Consider the following 20,135-nt stretch of genomic DNA (forward strand, 5'->3'; position numbering starts at 1 on the left):
TCCGAAGCTCTACCGTATTTCATACTAATCTTTTCTTTTCCGCAATACCCATTGCTTCCTGTTGGACACATAAAAGTATTCACATTATCCTCTTATCAAAAATGGAAGGCCAAAGTGGAGTTTAAAACAAGTTTACTACTTATAATCACATAATTTTTTTATATGTCGTGGCTATATGTAGCTAATATACAGTAGATACCATTTTTATACCAAAAATAGTGTCTAAAATGGGGTACAAAAGGGGAAGAAAAAGCAGAACACACAGCAGCCACAGTCTGACATTTGAACCATTATACAACCTCTACAGCAAGCTACAGAAAGGATGAAGGAAAGGTTTGGACAAACAGTAACAGGATGAAATTAAAGCCATTGTTGGAAGTACAACAGGGACATTGATATGGAGAAAATGTGCAAGGTATGGCAGGTAAGTAAGATTTGTTCTTACAAAATCTACTTTTTACATAGTTTGCAGGAATTGAATCTCTTGGCTTCATATCTACAAACATTGGTAAAAATTGGAATAAAATAAGCTTTGGTGGGCAATGATTTTGGCATTAGCAAGCTGGAATACTGGCAAAAAAACATATTGTCCTTGACAATATACATCATCTACATCCAAAACCAACCTTTATCGACATTTTAAGAGTCTTGTTAGTTCACTTTTTTGTTCGATTGTTTACAAAAGGCTTCGGGGTATCCATGTTCCAGTCAAGAGAGTTGGATATTTTTATACACTAAATGTTGGCTTGTGATCCCTCTGTGTTGTCAGTTGTCAAAATGATGTGAAAATGGTGACAGATGGACATGCAGTAAGAAAAAAAATCTATTTAAACAGTAGAAAATCTGTTAAAAGCTGGGGCAGATTGAGACTGACTGCTTTGATCTTTTGGTTAAATGCAACTTAAAAGATTTCAGACATGCACTGATGAAATAATCATCAATTTTCTGTGTTATTGGTAAAACTTAAACAGCCAGTCCCACCTTAGGCAGCTTGTTATGTTTTATGTGATCCAATAAACTCAGCTGCCAAGACAATGTTTAAATTTACAGTAAAACAATATTTTTATTACACTAAAAGATATTACATACAGAAATGTATTATTCAGTTGACCTGTATGGATGTGAATTGGTGAAATAAACGTTTCAACATATCTGCAACATTTTCAAATTAGCTCCAGATGATACTCAATATTAAAAATGAACACCAACTATAAATGCAATGAAATGACCATAATGGGCTTTGGATGTGAAGGTTATAACTCATACTTGATGAGAACAAACAGGTATCAGAGGACACTGTATGTGAACTGTCTGAATCGCATCCATAAACGTGGTTACACTGTTGCTAAAGAAAAGGTATTTGCAATGCAATATATTGACATTTTACAGGACAGCCAAAGAAATATCAACCATTTTCATAGCTGTAGCATTTTATGTGTAAGAAAAGCAACCACAACCAACTGTAATGTAACTCAACCATGACATAAATGTACATCTTTGTAGTATTTTTTATTGATGGCATGCTTTGTAAAAGCAACATAATTAAATTGGCACCATTCTAATTTAATTTGAGGGAGTGGACTGCATCCTGCGGTGCTACTTTGTTGCTTAGGCTTTTTAAAGGAATGTCTCCAAATGACATAATGAACTGGAGAACTTACTGAAGCTACTGCAGCTGCTTTGGGCCAGAAATGAAGCCTTTAGTTTTAATTAAACATGCACATGTTTCCATAATGGTAAATAAAGAAGAATACCAGTTTTAATGTAAAGAAAGCATTCTTGTGAATCATATTAAAAAATAAAAGTTATAAGTTATTTCCTTTGAGTGCAAAGCTATTGTAACATTTATTAACATAAGTATAATATTTTCCCAACAAAAGGGGCTGAAACAAATTGATATTACGCAACAAAATTATATATTTTTCTCAGTAAATTGTTGTTCAGGTTTCCTTTTCTTAATTTTAAATATTCAGCCTGTTGACACAATCACAAAACAAAAAGCCCCACTTGACTTTTTTATAAAAAAGGGTATTTGATTGGTTTAGGCTCCCTTTTCGTCTTCAATAAAATTAAACTGACTTTAGATAATATACATGTGCAATCCAGTAAGTTGGAATCCCATAAAAAGCTACTTTATTTCCAAAAAATACTGGAGATAGACACCTGCCCCATATATGTACTCAACACTTGCTTGTTGCTCCTTCTGCATGAATTAATGCATCAGTGCAGCGTGGTGACCAGCCTGTGGTTCCGCTGAGGTGTTGAGAAAACCTGGGTTGCTTTGATAGCAGCCTTCAGCTCATCTGCGGTACTAGATCCCGTGTCTCTTGTCATCTCCGTGACAATACTCCGTAGATCCTAAGTGGGGTTTGAATCAGGCTAGTTTGTAGGCTAATCAAACAGGGTCATGACGTGGTCAGTTTGTACTTTTTTGTTATTGTGGGAAAAGTGCCAAGTCCTGCTGGAAGTTAGGTCAGCATCTGCATAAAGCTTGTCCGCAGAGAAAAGCATAATGAGCTCCATAACTTCCTGGTAGATGGCTACTCTGATATTGGACTTGATAGTAGACGCTGGACCAACACCAGTGGACGACACATGCTCTCTAAATCATCTCTGACGTTGGAAACTTCTCATGGGGCCCAAAGAAACCTCTCAACTGTTTCTCCAGACGGGGTCCTTGGTTTCCATGTGAAAGTTTCATCTGAAAGGAAGGCTTCGAACCACTAAATTTGATTTGCTTCACTTTCCTCTGAAAGCTGTGGTTATCCAAGTGGGTTTCACAATTTTCTACAAAACTTTTGCCTTCGACACAACTTTCTGTTATTATACTTCGATACACAACTCTGTAAGCGTCCAGCTTCTTTAACAAACACACTTTGGGACTTACCTTCCTTGAGGAGGGTGTCAACAGTCTCATGTAGGCCAACACTTCTATATCACAATGTTATAGTTTACCTACTTAGTTTTAGATTCTAATTGTGAACAGGCCATTATATCATGTTCTAATCTTTTGCAGCAGTCCCTCATCCTGAGCATGACTGTGACAGCAGGGAGAATCAGAGATCCCCTTTAACAGGAAGAAACCCCCAGCACCTTTATGCATGCAGAACCTTTATAACACATTTTCTCATTTTGAACTGAATTCCTGAAATAAGGTACGTTTTTCATGGGATTCTAATTTGCCGAGTTGCACCAGTTGCCCATCTGCTACAGGGTAGTATCAGAGCGTTGAGCACAGAAAGAAATGTCATGGTTTTATGGGAGATATCCTACCTTTCCTGAGGGTTTGAACGGCTTTGCTTTTCATTACACCGCTGAACTGTTGCCAGTTTAAACCTGGTCCATGTGGCCTACGGAAACTAGTATAACAAGATGAAACTGAATATCTTCGCTTAAGCACGTGGTTACAGCATGTTATTGCTGTGCCTTCCTTCAGTTCCTTTCTGATTTAAAGGAGTAAAGCAGAACAAAACTCTTTCGTCGTTATAGCTCCCTTTTTCTTACCTGCCACTAATTTCAATGCAATGTCAGATTTTATGAATAACAGAAGACTTTTCCAAAGATTTTTCGATCCACATCACGATTCACCAGACAAACATTAACTGTGACATACTGTCTCAAGCTATGAAAAACATTATTGTTTTTTTTTTTTTTGTGAGAAAACATGCAGCAACCCTTTGTAGGTACATCTTTCCCAGCCAAAGAGAACTTTACACAAGAAACGGTATACTTTGTTTAATTTCCCAAATTTCTTATGCTCTGCCGTTTCGGTGGCAAAGGAGAGATCACAGTTCAACACGCTGGGAAAAAAAGGATAGGAACTTGACCTCTGTCCATTTGATTGTCTTTTAGTCCAAAATTAAACATGTATATATCCATGTGGTCAAGAGAGTAGTTTCACTGCCTCAAATACTTCCGTTGAGAAGTTTAGACTAACAAAAACGTTGCTGTCCATTGCCTCGATGCTGTCTTCTAATCGGACGCCATCTTGATTGATGATGCCGCTTTCAGAGGTGGGACTGATAACAATTATGCGAGGAATGCTCTGAGGCGACCTGGGATCAGCAAAGGGTTTATTCCCGAGATTCAGGGAATCAAAAGAGCTGCTCTTCTGGCTGTTTAGCCGATCTCTGACGTCACTTTTCTCGTTGCATGTGTGTAAAATCTCATCGGTCAAACTCTCACTCCGCCTCCTGGTGAGAACAAGTAACGGCAGAGTGGCGATGGTCAGCGAGCTGGAAACCAGGTCATGGTTGTGGGTCCTCAGTGGGTCACTCATAGCAGGTGGTTGCTATACAAATGGACGTAATAAAGCGTAAATGTGTTATTTTTGAGTTTGCTCAAGCAATATTATCCTGATCAAAGAAATCACTAATTAAGCTGAATGATCTCACCTTTGCTGGTGTGTACTTGTTAAATACCTTCTGCTCAGATGGCCTCTTATAGGACCTGCCTCTGTATGACTGCCTGTATGATGACATGCTTTTGAAGGAGTCTCCTGACTTCCTCTGAAGATGTTCCAGCTCTACATCCTTCAATACCTGGTAAAAAAGGAGATACCAAAAGTGGCAGAATAGGACAAAATCCCATCAATAAGTATATTTGTTAATCAGGAACGAAGGTTTTGGTATCAAGTGGCAAAGGGAAGAAAAATCCATGAAAAGCACTGACAGAAAATGATGCATATAGCTCTTTCAAAATAAATGGAATAAAATCAATAAATGTTGGTAAATATAGAAATCCATGTGGCTATATTCGAGCTTGGCTGTGGATAGTTACCATATCGATGCGGTTGGGCAAAGCGTTGAGGAAATGAGTCCGGGAAGTGTTGGACTGTCTACTGATGATGGAGTCCCTGAGAGAGGAATCGCTGATGGAGTAGGACAGGCATTCCTTCCTGGGAGCCGGAAACAAAAACCACAGACAGGGCACTTTTTCTGCCAGAGTCATCCTGTTGAGTTTAAGAATAGATGGCAATTTAATAATAACTTTATTTAAAAAGGGACAATGTACAGCACAAACACAAATTTCAGCATGCACCAGATTATAGCACAAACTAATTTGCATCTGCAGTCCCTTAACATATACAATAATTAATAATAATAATAATAATAATAATAATAATAATAATAATAATAATAATAATAATAATAATAATAATAATAATAATAATAATAATAATAATAATAATATTACATTTAACACTACAAGTGCTGTTCTCATCACACTACACAGGCAAACACACATACAGAGACTTAATCACTGGCTCACACAGCCACACAATTAATGATTACATATCTGAGCAGTGTTTAACAAATTTTTTCAAGTTAGATTATAAAACTCTCAGAGAGCTGCAGCTCTTCGCAGTTTAGATACAAACAGTTCAAACTAGATATTACAGTACAGTATATAAAGATACAGTGAATCTCTCTCTCTCTCATAGCATGTAAGTGAGAAAATCTATTTCGGGTCAGACATGATTACCAAAATGATTCATATTTGCCAAATGGAACAATAATGAGAGAGTTTCTAAAACTTTAACTTTCAGACGTTTACATCCATTAAAAACTACTATACCTTTGAACAATTTGGGAAAGCTTAACTATTAATGTAATGGTTTTGGTGCTTCTAATTCAAACCATTTGAGTTAAATACAGTCCCACCTGTGGATGCATTTTAAGGAGCCACCACAAAACGCTTATATAACCTCATTGAAAACTCAAAAGAAATCAGGCACGATATCAGCATAATAATTGCATCAGCCAGTAGGACAATCCTTGGAATCAAAGGGGTTTAACAAATGGACTATTACTTGAATCATAATTAGTCAAAAAAGTGGACTGCAAAGACAAAGTAGTAAAGTTTCAGAAAGGCCACCATAAATCAAAGTCCCAACAAAATTTTAATGCAGAGCCGAAAACGTGTGTGCAAGCAAAGAGGCCTACAAACCGTATTTAGTTACAGCAGTTCTGAAGGAGGAATGGTCCAAAATTCCTGCAGACTATTCTGAGAAGCTCATACATGGACACCCAAAACATTTAACCCAAGACAAACAGTTAGAAAAAGTATCTTATTAATCTTTTTCTAATATCTAAAAAATAAAATACATTTTGTCAATCCCAACAGACTTAAAACTGGGAAAGATGTGTCTTATTTAATGCCTGATTTAATGCCATATACTGAATTTTCGTGCAACTTCTGGTTTCTAACCCTTCCAGAGTGAGAGTGGGAAAGTTTTGATAATTCTTTAAGAACAAGAATAAAAATGGGTAGTCAAAAAAAAAAAACTTGATTGTTCGTTACCTGTATTTGTTGTGTATGATGGCGTAGATAATTGGGTTATAGATTGTGGAGGCCTTTGCAATTACTGCAGGGACAGCCTTGGAGTATGGAGACAATATGTTGGCATGACTGGATGAGACAAAAAAAAGGTGGGAAAAAAAGGCACTTAAAACTCTCCCTTGGTAAAGCACCAAGCATAGTTTTTCATTCAGTTCTCTGCAGTTGTTTGCTTTGCTTGTTTCATGAAAAACGCAATATCACATCAAAACTCAAAGTGAGCTCTCATTTCTGTGCTTTGTGACATTATAAGGGGTCATGTTTTGTTGGAGATTAACTTTTGCCATCTGGTAGGGACGGTTGGTTAAATCCATCTGATGTTTGCTCATGTGCTTAGATGTGTTTGTGTGCTTGCATGCATAGGCTACTGCCCCCAAGAGAAAAATAAGAAAAAAAGATGTGATTTCAGACTGACGTAACTTCATTTTAATCCAGTGTATGGCCAAAGGTACAAGAGGCTTACTGAAGGTTACAATAAGATTACAGGAGGACAAATGAACAGAATCCTCAACTTCAACATATGTTATGTATCATCGTCATCATGAGGTACTTAGCTTCCTAGTGAGACAATACCATATAATGACTCATCAAAAACCAATTCCAGAAATCACCCTCATTCCCAGAAAAACGACTCTTATTGCAAAATCCATTGTCTCTGACAATGGACCTTTGTAATCTCTGAAAAAGATTTTTTAATGCATTCTTGAACCGCTACACCTCAGCCACATTAGCGGTTTAAAAAATATATACCACTATATGGAATATTTGCCCCCTCCTTCATCAGTGTGACCAGTGAGACGCATCTAACTTGAAAGAACAGTCTCTGTGTGCAATGATAACAAATTCAAGATGTTCAACACACGTGACTTGATGACAGTCTTATAATGTTGGGGATTATATATTGGATTGAAGATTTCTTCCTCTAATGCAAGCAGGAATTATTGGAAAATCTCTTGCACTGTAATTTGAAGTCCTAGCTAAAAAAGAAAAAAGATTACTTAAACTCTTATTGTTTTTTTTGTGGTATAATTATTCTCAGAAATTGCAGTGCAACATGAAGTTCTACATTATTCAGTTGCTGCCTTTGCTCTCAAACTTATCGTATGTTTTACTTTTGCTAGGTGTGATCTTAAATAACATAACCTTGCTTGATGGTTGTGACAAATTAATGCAGTACAGAACCCAACTTTAAAAAAAAAACTATCCATAAATAGATCTTACCCAGCCCAGGAAATCAATGTGACACAGGCGTACGGTGACCAGGAGAGTACATACACCACAATGACAACAAAGGCGATCTTTGCCAGTTTCCACTCACTCCTGATGGACTTCTGTTGGATAAGAGTGCTTTTTCTGACCTGAGTGCCCAAACGCTCAACCTCCCTGTAAATGAAGCAGGATAAAGAACGCAGGTAAATGAAACCCGAGAGCCAGCGACAGATTTTAGGTAATGCATGTAAATGCTGCATTTTTACCAACAGGTTGATAACACATTTAAGGTATATGCACATGTGCAAACATATTTAGGTTAAAGTACCTTCCAGTCTTTCGTATAGAAAGAAACATTCGAAGATAGCAGTAAAAGATGATTCCAAGTGGGATAAAGAAGACAAAACAGCAGAGCATCATGGTGTAGCTTCTGTTAGCTGCTGTATATGTAACATAATCCCATGTGCAAGATGTCATCAGGCCCTCTGGGATATAGGAGCCTAGAGGGATAGAAGAGCATCAGATATATGAAGGTTTAAAGAAAGCCAGATCGATCTGATTGTGTTGGTGGTGGGTGAATAACCATCTGGCAGATGCGACCATTTTCTGAGGGTTTGTTTGACCAAGTATTCATGCATGTGTACTGATAGTCTTAAGTCAATTAGTTATTAATAGAGTATTTTAAATACCACTTAGTCAGTTTTTAGAATTTGATGATTTCTTTTGTCCTGGGGGGACGGTTATGGTAATTGTGTATAAATAAGAAGAAATTAAACACTTTCTGAGGAATATAAGATCCTATTACAGTTTGGATTTGTGTATATTAATTTTGATGCACCTTAGTTGTGGATCGTGTATATGTACTGTGATGAAGGTGGTAAAATTTAGTGTTTGAGGGTCAGAAATTTGTATTTTACTTTTGCTGTGACGTTTTTCCATCTTCCAGAGTTAACATACCTTCTGGGCATGAAGGTTAAATGTTCTATTGGGGAATTGATTAGAAAATAAGTCTGCCGGCTGTCAGTTTAAGGTTTTAGTTAGTAGAGGGACTTTCATTAGAGCAGACAGAGTGTCAGCATAGAGTAGCAAGAGAAATAATATTATTAGTGGGTTAGGGTTAGTGGGTCCTTTACCCAACATTTGTGTAGCAGTTATGTACATTTTACAATGTGAATGTTGCTATATGTCCAAATAATGTGTGTCAGCCTGGCATAGCTGATAATCAAATTGTGTTACAATATCAAATGTATGGAAAGGTGATATTTTCTTATAGCTGTGCATTTTCCTATTCATTTGAAACAGATACACAGTTCTGTAACAGCAGTGTTGAGAAACTTACTCCAGCCAACAAGAGGAGCCAGACTCCAAGCCAAAGAATAAAACCAGATGAGAAAGATGGCAAAAATTGTTCTCCGTTTGGAGCTCCAATGCATGGTCTGCAGTGGTTTGGTGATCACCAGATACCGTTCAATCGAGATGGCCAGAAGGTTTATCATGGAAGAAATGCCAAAAAGGGCACCACAGAAAGCATAGATCTTACATCCTACAATAAATGAACACAGCAAAAAAAATAGATGGATAAATAAACCATCGAACAGTTCAATTTAAAGAGAAAGTGGGGTTTTTTTCTAGATAAAAATGATACTCACCCATGTCTCCAAACATCCATTCTTTGTAGAGGCAGTTGATGAAGAAGATGGGAGACTGTGTGAAAGCCATGAGGAAGTCGCTCACCGCCAAGTTCATGATGAAGTAGTTAGGCAGCTTACGCAGCTTTTTGTTGCTATGCAAACAGGAAAAAGTACAGTCATTTCTAAGATAACATTCATCAATCAGCATATTTTGGTGATTTTGTAGAAAGGGCTCTGGTTATTTGTTAGATTTTTGTGAACATATTGGTAACTGTGCAATGATTACATCCTAATGAATCCATGAAACATTTAAAAAAAAATTAATTTGATGGACTGTGTTTTCAATGAAGCAGTACTGATTATTCAGTCAAAGGGTAGCATTTAGAACATAATTTAAATACCCTTTAAATACCCTTTAATGTCCCAGATTCAGATATACCAGCAGCACAATTAAAGAAAAATGGGAGCGTGCAAATACCCACATTGGTAAAGTATAAAAAGAAATGAAAAACACCATAATTCTGTGGCTCTACACTCTTTCAGGAGGACTGCTTGTCAATCTGCTGGGTTTCCTTAGATAGGAAGCACCATAAGAAAAATAAAACGGTATCGTTATTATGACTATCATACTAGGATTTTTTTATGTGCAATGGTGCAGGTTAATTTAAGAAATTTACAAAATAAATGTGTATAGTTGTGCATAAAAAGCAGCAACAGACTATTTACATCAAATGAAAAAAAAACTGTACAAAAAAAACAGTGAGGATGTAAACAATTTTTATGTTTAAGTTTGTATTTTTAAACAGATAGTTTTGTGACACATAAAAATATAACATGCTTTGTTTGAAGGGAGAAGAAATCTAGCCTTAATAATTGTATTCACCCCCAAGGTAAAGAGGTAAATAAGTGAGGTAAATAAGTTTTAGAGTGATTTGTTAGTGATCACAATTTTCTCCTCTGTTATATTTAACTGGGTGATGAATCCCATCTCAGACAGCAGAGATTTACAGGAGATTCTAAATTGTCTTTTTCACATGTCATAAAAATGTGGAGACTACTGTCTTACATGTGGATATTTTAGGTGGCCCAAACTACAATCATTTCACATAATGCAACTCTAACCAGAAATAGCTGTAAATGAAACTCCAAAATTTCCAAATACGACAGAACATGTCGAATTAGCCAGTGTATCTTCCACCATCAGTCACTCATACCGTTTGAGGGTGGACATTTTTCATAAACTGCCTCTGGTGAAGTAAAGAGTTACATCACTTGTCTGACTGAATATCCACGGGGAACCTTTTCCGCGTTGGCATTATTCCTCCTCCTTGAAGAGGAGTTCTTGGATCAGCTCTTTAGGGCTGCTCTGCTGCTTGATAATGTGACCTGCAATCCCTGCCCAGGAGAAGTGTTTACCCTTCCTGTGTACTGTATGTATAATGACAATTTTTCCTCAGTGGCTTACACAGTTTAGCAACTGTTAATTTACAACCCTAATAGCTATATAGATATAGCAAAATCACATTAGCTGCTGCAACCTATTGTTTTTTAAAGTAGCAAATATATTTAAAAGAGGTGCAGGATTTTGCTTTCCAATTTTAACAAATCAGTTCATTCTGCCAACACTAAAATGCTATAAGGATGTAAAACAAGCATCAAATGAATCTCTGAATCACATATAGACTGCCCATTTTATCAGCAAAACTCGTTACATAATAATAGATGTTGTCAAATTAGGTCATCGCTTTTATCTGTGTAACTAAACAAAATTAAAACTGAGCAGTTAATTGTCAAATAATCCAACACCACAGAAACAAGTGGTAGGTTTTTTTTAAATGAAATGCTGAATAAAAAAAAAAGTTGGTGCAGATGAGTATTAAAAATATTTTATCTGAGAAATTCTGAGATGTGTTTTTTTCATGCTTGTTCTCCAGGCGGTTGACAGTGTCAGCCTTGTGTAACAACCAAATAATACATTTATCTCTTTTGTGAATGAAAAGTTATGTTTTTCCACATCTTCTAACAAGGTTATCATAAATTCAGGTTGCTATAGTCATCTGAACCTAACACCTTCTTTTTGAAAATGAAAATCAGGCCCAGAAAAGGAGTGGCCAGCCTCTTGTCATTTCAAGACACTGTTTTAAAAGAAAAATTAAAAGACCTAAAATAATTTTTACTTTTGGCTAATCTTCCTGTTTGAGTATTAATACTTGTTCGGTGGGGGTTCAAAGTATTAAAAAGATTGTGATGAAATCAGTACTGTTAAAGGAGCAATAACTAAGAAACTTACTGTAAAATTGATCAAAAACCTTCTCATTTGTCACCCAGGATAGAAGTAACATTCCCTATATACAATCGGTCCTCTCCATCAACAACGTCTTAGGCTTTGTACACACGTAGCCGAGAATTTATGAAAAGGAATATCTCCCCCACATTGTTTTCATCCACATAAACCTGTCTAAATTCACCACTGACCATTGTTTTAAATGTGCCAGATGCATTGGGGGCAGTCAGCCAGGTACAGTAGAGTCCTTCAAAATAAAAAAGATTTTAAGTAGCATTGTGTCTGTGTAAAACAACTGACATTCAAGAATTATTTCAACATATTGGTGCAACTGGGCTTGTAAAAAAAAAAAAAAATATAAAAGCATCTGAACTACCTTTAATGCTTAAAATGTTCCATTTCTGCTTTTACTTTGAAGTCTCAATACAGAGACAAAGACAGGAAATTGTAGAGGTAACCTCAGTAGAAATAAATGACCCAGAGATGCCATAGGCTAGTGAATTTGTCCGGTTTAACATTGACTAGACACACACTGTTAACAGTCAATCACAAAAACAACGTAGAAATCAGCACTTCTTTGACAACATTAATTTTTTACTCCACTATGGACAAGTCTATAACAATGGCAAACACATGTGAGGTCAGCGCCGCAAAACGCCATTTAGGTGTGGATGAAAGACATAACCGCATACAAATTGTATCCGTTTACTCAGATACCCAGCTACATGTGGACTAGACCTTAGTCAAGTTTTACTTCTTTCAGAATTACAGGTACGGTGCGGAACTACTTCGGTGCAGTGTGTAGCCTGTGTTTACTTCCAGGTTCACTAGCCAATCATGTGAGAGTTCCCAGGGTTCTCGAAACAGAGCGCAGCATTTGGCATTTTATGTTGGCAAAAGAGCAGCAGCCTGCAAACATGGAGGCCAGTAAGAGAAGCGAACCAGAAATAGAACAGAATACAACAGCATGTACCCATCCTGTGTAAGTAAAGATTTAGTCGGGTTAGTGGGGCATGTATTTGGCTGCGTTTCACAGCAGCACGGTTGAGGAAACGACATAGGCTGTTGTCAATGGCAGACTGTTAGCTCTTTGTGGATTTCCTTGTCTTTGTGGGCAATCTGTTTATTCAACAATAACAACTTACTTTGGCTGAACAGTCTTCACTCTACGTCTCGAATTTAGCCGTGCCATGTCCTCGTCACTCTTGACTTGGCAACCTGTGCGACACTCTCCGAAGAGTTTGTGTATTTTTCTGATTTGAAACACTAGGTGTCATCATCCCCTTCCGACATGCATCGGTATGGCTCTTAAGATAATCTTAAGCGATATTTCTGCCGCGTGTGTACACCTCACACCAGGAATATCTAACAACTTGAATTGTCTAGGCCCGATATCCTACTCTGTGTGGTGTCCTGTCGACGACAAACAAGCACAGCGCCTGTTGAATGTGATGTGTAGCCAATCAGAAAGCAAGGTGAGGGAAACTCCGAGAAAAAAAACAGACAACTCACCTCTATATCATTGTGTCGCAAGCACAGAGCTCCTTTTCACGCTGCCTTCCCTCTTTAATCCATTGCCTTCTTCAGTGTTTTTTTCTCTGTCAAAATTAATCCACAATCTATCCCCATTATTCTTCCTCGTCATCCATGTTTATTTATTCTAAACTCACATTTAATCTCAAAAGGTTTTGCAGGATTTGAGTGAAATCTGTTCGTATGTGGTATGTTGTGCTTGTCGTGTGACCAGACAGCACACACTGTACTAGCAAACCAGTTATATTTAGGATTTTTTTTATCAGCCGACAATTTTAAAATGTAGCTGTGTGAACCAGCCTTTACTTATTGCTCCTTTAAGTTGGTAGAAATAAGCGTAACATTGACAGTTTGCTTTTTGAGCTATTCACTAATTAAAGCATATTACCTAAATCCTAGTTTGAATTTACTGATCTCCAGCTAGAACTAAATGGTGTGGAATTAGGATCAGGCATCTTGAATGTGTTAAGATGCGCGCTTTTGTTTTCCTTTGTGTGCTTCTCTGTTGGTAAAGTACATAGGTATCTATAAGAAAATTCATCCATTACCAATTCCTTCTCTGTGCAAGAATCTGCCATCATGTAAAACCATAAAAATGTCCCTATTTATAAGCAAGAAATTGGTTGTACATTGAATATCTTTCGCAGAAGTGATCACAACATACACATTTCTGATTGCTAGAACTCAAATTGTCTGCGCAACGAAATGGAGAAACCATCTAATCTTTGTTGATAGACAGATGCAATCTGAGCGCTCCTGACAATCCCCAGAACGCACACAAATGTACAACCCCACACACAGACACACACACTGACCCAGTTTCTGTGGAACATTTAACATCAGTGGCACAAATGAGAAGTCATAGTTTCTCCAGATTATATGGCACGTAACACATGTTCTCCCTCCAGGACTTCCAACAGAAGTCTTAACTTTAACCTCCAGAATGACTCATCTCTCCAAATGACGTATAAGATTTGAAAGAAGTCCCCTAAATCTGGCCTAACCTGATGGACGGAGTACACTTAATGGCCAGTTACAGATGTTTGTATGCGTTGGGTTCATGGTAAAATGCACATTTTCAGTCAGTTTATGCATTTAGGAAATAACACTGTAACCTGTGATACTTTGCTGAGTAAAATGTTGCTGTTAGAGGGAAGCCACGTTTGCTCATGCTAAGAAAATTTAGATATCCACAAAGGTAATGAGTTGAAAGGTTTATTGCTTTCTTATTTTGCGTATGGCACAACATCCTTGATGACAGCTTACATAAATATTTGAACCAATTACCTTTAGGGAAATTAAATAAAGCTCATGAGAGTAAGATTAAGCAGTTCTGCTGCAATTGCTTTGTACATAAATGTATAATTTTCTTATCTGATTATCACTAGTCTCTCAGATGCTAAGGTACCTTTGCACATGCCTTAGCTACTCTAAGATGTTGCTGTACAATCATGCATATTGCATGTTTTCTCATTGGCTGCCGTTTTTTTATCTGTTTGACTGAATATATCACTTTTTTTTACTTCAATATGCCATATCATCAAGAACTGTGAAATGCTTATCTAATTTAATTTTCATTTTATTTTAGCCTTTTTGATAAATTCCTTTTATGTTGCTTTAGAAATAACTTTAGATTAGATTAGCTTGTTTTTTTTAATCACTGTGAGGCACACATTATCTTATTGTGGGACAATAAAGGAATTTCTTAACTTATAAAAATATATCTTTTTCCTTTTGATCTTCTATCTCAAATTTAGATTAATTTACGCCGCCAGTCCCCTCACATTTATTATTGTTTTGTGTCATAGCAATAATAGAGCCACACTAGTTTAATATACTTCTCAGATATGGGCTCCCAGACCGCTATTGTACTTTTTTACAAGGACAGCTCACATAGCAAAAGTCCAAGGGCTATATAAGTGGATTAACACTTTGCTTTTGGAATGCTTAAAATAAAATTAATCTTTTAAAAAGTATTTCAGACTCACCTGTAGAAAGCAAACATAACCAGGGCGTTCCCAGTGATGCCGAGTGCCCCAATAACAAAGACAAAGACAGCGAAGACATAGTGAGCATGGTCGGGCACATCCACCTTGCTGAACAAGCTTCTCTTGCTGGGTGCTATCGCTGGCTCCATGCTCTCAGTGGGCCACATGATTCAAACATCTTGGCAGGATTTCCAACCTGGCGGTATGCATTAGTTGTACCAACTGGTAATCCCATCCTTTCTGCCAGTGTCGAGCCTCCATTACTGTACCATCGGTGGTGATGTATAGCATCTTGATGTCACAGGTTTTTGAATTTAACTTTATCAATTATTTTTTTTTAGATCACACACATTGTTCTCATGCTAATTAATCTGTGCAGCACTTTCAAAAAAAATTGCAAATGGAACTGAGTCTTAGATAGAAAAGTGAGCACGGTTTTCTGCACTATATTGGCTACCAAACGTGAAATGATGTCCAGATGCTCTCCAAATCTTCAGCGTCCACTTTTTCATTCTCTTTTTGCGCCGTAGTTCCAAAGCCGATCTTCCACCTGTGGTTCTCAAGTATTTCCTGTTATTACCGGGAGAATTGAAATGATTATGTCGTTCCGGCACAATAAATCCCACCCTCGCTCCACAATGTCACTGTCAGTCCGCTCAGCATTTGCCGGCAACCTCTTCAGCCATCACCACCAGTTGTATTCCATGCTCCAACCTCTCATCTCTTTCTATCTTTCCATCTCCTTCACTGTCCCATGTTGCTCTGGGATGCAGTTCACTCTGTCTTTCGCACATCACTCTGCCTCCCACCCCCGCTGTCATGTAATATAGCCGAGCCCTGAGCTCTAACCCTTTAACTACCACATTCTTACATAACTGACATGTTGTTCACAAAAACTGTCAACAGCCACTTCGGCTCAGAAAGATTTTTATAATGGCATGATATTATTTGAAATTCACATTGGCTGGTGATGGGGTGGAACGTGTGATAGTGCTCAGAATCATAAGTTTTTTTGAGCGCCTTTCACAGACAAAACCATCCCAAAAGCACTGCAAAGAAAACCAATAAAGTAGAATAAAATAAAATAACTATTGAAATGGTGCAGATAAAAGAAGATAAAATAACACACAATAAAAATAATACAATAAAATAAATACGCAAGAAAAAGCTAGTTCAAACGAGAAAGCCTTTCATTTAATTTTTTTTAAAGTTCATAGTCGATTAAATGTAGCTGTTGAGGTAGAAACACTAATTTAGTAAAGTAATGATCGTTTTTGTGACGAGCGGAAACCTTTTTCTCATATTGTTAAGCAGATTGATTTGGAGATGAACTACCTGTCTCCGAGAAGCTATAAATAAACTATAATAGCTATGTTTTTAAAATACGACCTGAGCTCATGTTGCATTTTTATTGTTAACATAAAAACATCTGTTTTCCAGACATATTCCATACAAATTGAACCCCCCCCCCCCCCCATCTCATTAGATTTATGTACACCATACATTTTTAAGTTATTCAACACCATATGTGCCATAGATGACGTGCACGTCTACATGTTCACATTGATCCTATTTAATTGTAAAATAGAAAATTTTATTTCTAAGACAATATCTGGAGTTTCTTTGGGCTCACTTTCTGACACGAGCGAGCTGTTCTCAAATATTGGTTGCACAACTGTCGGCTGGACAAGGGTCAAAAGAGCCCGTCGGGCGGTCATTGCTTTTTATGGTGCTGGACATTTTTAATAAATGGAGATGAAGGGAGACGAAGAATGCGGAGTTCAGAGAGAGATGTCAACTAAACCCCTCAAGCAAGAAGAAGCCTTAATCTGAACAGTGTTCATGCATGTGGATGAGTATTTGGTCTGTCTTGAAAAAGAACTCACATTTATTCTGCCTGTAAATGTGCAGTGTGTCATTTTTTTTTGGGTGTGCGTGTGTGTGGTTTGATGCACCATATCATTTTGTTTATGCACTTGTGGAACCTTGTGCACTACTTACCACAAAGTAGATGGACAGATGTATGTTTGGGGATTAATGTTGCCACTTTCACTGAGCCTGTCACAGCTGCTGCGTTTATGTTTGTGTGTCAGCTGGGAATTATGCATCAATACACCTGTTGCAACTTGGCATTACGTGAGATGTGCTGCTCAGATTAGTTTTACTCCATTTATAGCGCCAAATGATAAAAAATGTAATCTCACGCCATCCGAGATAAAAAGCACACACACACACACACATACACAGGCCTAATTCAAATCTTGTTTAGGTTGGATTCATAACAGTTTATTTGGATCTCACTTGTGTTATATTTACATTAAAATGGTCCAATTCAATCATATTCAAATTCTACTAAAAACAATCTATTTCTGACCAATCAGTAAATAAATGTCTGTCAAAGAAAGAAGAAGCCCAGGATCTGTGAAATGTTACCAGTGAGATTTAAAGGAATGAAAGCTGATGTGTGACAGTTTATTGAGATGACTGGGGAAAAATAAATACAATGTTAGTTTATTTCAAACATGTTTGGAAAATAAAAAAGTGAAAGAAAGAATAATTTAAAAATTGTTTGTACAATCAACAGAGATTTCACACTATTCACGGCATAACAGCTTAAAGTAGCAATAAGCAAAATTTCAATATTTTAGATAGAAAGAAATCTGTGCAAACTACAGGTTGCTTTTTAAGCCTATCCTTAAAAAGTGACCAGGGCATTTCTTGCCTACATTTCCGGAAAAATTATCCACTCTACCTTTAAGTTTGCTTATGGGCATTTATTTATTTATTCGAAAGGTCCTTATGTATCGCTATCTATCACCCATGCAAGCATGACTAACACTGGGGTTTTAAGTGTTGCAGAAGCTAGGGAGTTCGCTCCGACAGTCTCAGTCGGTGTTGTGACCCTGGGCAAGAGACTTCACCCGCTCTGCCCTGTTGCTGGTGGTCAGAGGGCCTGGTGGAGCAAATGCTTGGCAGCCTTGTTTTCTGTCAGCCTGCCCCAGGGCGGTTGAGGCTACAAATGTAGCTCACCACTGTCAGCATGTGAGTATGTACGTGAATGGGTGATTGACTAAATGTAGTGAAAGCGCTTTGGAGTCCTCTGGATTTAATAGGGCACTATACAAGTACAGGCCATTTACTATTTTGAATCCTTATGATAAAGTTGATCTATGATTAAAGTCTGATATGGAGGGAAATTGAATGTCTTTGAGGAATCATCATGCAGTGTGGCTGCAATTGACCACTTTACCATCTGCATTGCCAGTTTCCCATCAACAAAATGAGAGTAAGCATGGGTCAGAGTTGTCGTTAGGACAGATCCCGACAGATCCCGACTTTTGCATGGAAACTGACGTATGCAGGTGGCATGGCCCATTTTGTGCATACGCAAGCTCTATAAATGAGGCCCCAGATCTCTGCCTCCAGCATATTCAGCTCATCATCTTCTGCTGTGAGCAGCCTGCTGTCTGCACCTAGCTTTTGTTTATTGTTTTATTCTTTAAATACACCTTTTGAGCGCAATTCAGTATTTGGATTGAATATCGGGTTATCTGTAGCCTGAGCATTACATTTCTGTCATTAGTAAATGTATTGCCTATTAATGTTACACTATAGAAACAATTAACCTTTGAATGTCATTGATGAAGCTTGTTACAGTGAAACTGAAGAAGTCTAGTCAAGAATTTACTTACCTTATTCCTTTGTTAAGGTTATGTTTTCTATACCTATGTAACATTTCCCTCTGTAATGTTTTTCTGGTCATGTACAGCACTTTTAATTGTCTTGTTGCTGAAAAGTGCTACATAAATAAACTTGCCCCTGCCTTGCCTTGCCTTGCCTTGCCTTGCCTTGCCTACAAGCAGTAACCCTGCTAGGTCTAGTAATTTTTGAGTATAATTCCTTGCTGTACATTAGATTCAAAAACTCTTCTGTAAGTTTGTGTTTATTTTGACTTAATAGGTCAATATCGGAATCTCCACAGATGATCAATTTGCTAATGGTTTTATTTATCTAATGTTTGTCACAATACTGCTGAAAAGACTGTTTTGCCACAGGTTAGTGATAGGAAATTAAAAGAAGTTCAGACATTTTAATTTAAGTGATTTTTTTTAATAGATTGATTCATCAGTGTTTCTTGATAAATATAACTTAGTTTTCATCAGAATAGTAAAAACATCATTTTTCCTATGCTCTCTAACTATGGGAACATTTGCATCCAACAAAATCCACATTGAACAAAAGCATAAAGTGAAAAAAGACCAGGCCAAGCACTGTAGAGCTTTATATCTAAATTAGAAAGATTTATCAACAAAATAAGTAAGCTGGAATCTCTTTGGCTAATAGTTTTTAAACCAGCCGTGTGCTGTTGATGTCTAAGCTTCCATAAAAAATATTAAAATCCATTTTATTATATTTTGCGATATAACAGTAATTGCATAAACACTAGACTTATATGTAAAGCTGTAGGAATGTCATTTGATACATCACCAGTTTTATGTAGAAACTGTAGGGAAAAACATATTTTCTGGCTAAAAGGGATTAAATATTCTGGGTCTTGAAAAGAAGCTTAAAAAAACCAGCAGGGTGCTGTTATTGAAAGCTCATACCTTTTTCAATGAAAGCTCTGCAAAAAAATGAAAGCGATGGATAAAATAATTCAAAGTATTATCTCAATATGTTGAGTGTGTCAAAATTGTTTTACTTTCTTTACAGTACTCATACATTTATAAAGTGTTTTTATAAATACAATTATTTACTTTTAATTACAAGCCGTATGCAACGAAATTTCGTTCTGTATGTACTCTGTACATACAAAATGACAAATAAAGATGTCTAAGTCTAAGTGAATGAAAATATTCTCTTTTCCTTCGATCTGTTGTGGTACAATGCTCAGGAGGGTCTGCATTCTTCTGATCGTGTCATGTGGCTTTTTTCTGTTTCAGTGCACCATATACTTTGTCATTATGAATAAAGGCATCAGTGGTTTGGGACGTAAAGTGCATGACCTCAACACTGTGGTTCAGTGTTCCACATGTCAATGAGTCATTTACTATTGAACTAGCTGGTGCTCTGCATGGGCTTGAATCCCTGTTAAATAAATAACCAGCACGCAAAGGAAAGATACTAATTATAATTGACTGTTGGGTGCTT

General features: G+C 37.1%; 1 protein-coding gene across 1 annotated transcript; it reads right to left on the reverse strand.

The window, feature by feature from the left end:
- Positions 1 to 1,037: 1,037 nt before the first annotated feature.
- Positions 1,038 to 15,793, reverse strand: LOC118556499 (melanopsin-A-like). Its single transcript, XM_036143789.1, has 9 exons — positions 14,985 to 15,793; positions 9,198 to 9,331; positions 8,888 to 9,091; positions 7,877 to 8,048; positions 7,561 to 7,722; positions 6,304 to 6,411; positions 4,780 to 4,951; positions 4,395 to 4,541; positions 1,038 to 4,291 (listed from the first exon to the last, which is right to left on the reverse strand). Exons 1-9 carry the CDS (start codon positions 15,149 to 15,151, stop codon positions 3,884 to 3,886), a joined length of 1,674 nt encoding a protein of 557 aa, XP_035999682.1. The 5' UTR covers positions 15,152 to 15,793; the 3' UTR covers positions 1,038 to 3,883.
- Positions 15,794 to 20,135: the final 4,342 nt, after the last annotated feature.

The sequence above is a fragment of the Fundulus heteroclitus genome, chromosome 12, assembly GCF_011125445.2.
Source record: "Fundulus heteroclitus isolate FHET01 chromosome 12, MU-UCD_Fhet_4.1, whole genome shotgun sequence".
NCBI lineage: Eukaryota > Metazoa > Chordata > Actinopteri > Cyprinodontiformes > Fundulidae > Fundulus > Fundulus heteroclitus.

What these genes read in the sequence shown, in the direction of transcription:
- LOC118556499 (XM_036143789.1), bottom strand. Translation starts at nt 15,151, where the DNA reads ATGTGGCCCACTGAGAGCATGGAGCCAGCGATAGCACCCAGCAAGAGA. An exon ending in GTTATGTTTGCTTTCTACAG is followed by an intron (nt 9,332 to 14,984) that starts GTGAGTCTGAAA and finishes CTGTTTGCATAG; the next exon opens with CAACAAAAAGCTGCGTAAGC. An exon ending in GGCTCCTCTTGTTGGCTGGA is followed by an intron (nt 8,049 to 8,887) that starts GTAAGTTTCTCA and finishes CTATCCCTCTAG; the next exon opens with GCTCCTATATCCCAGAGGGC.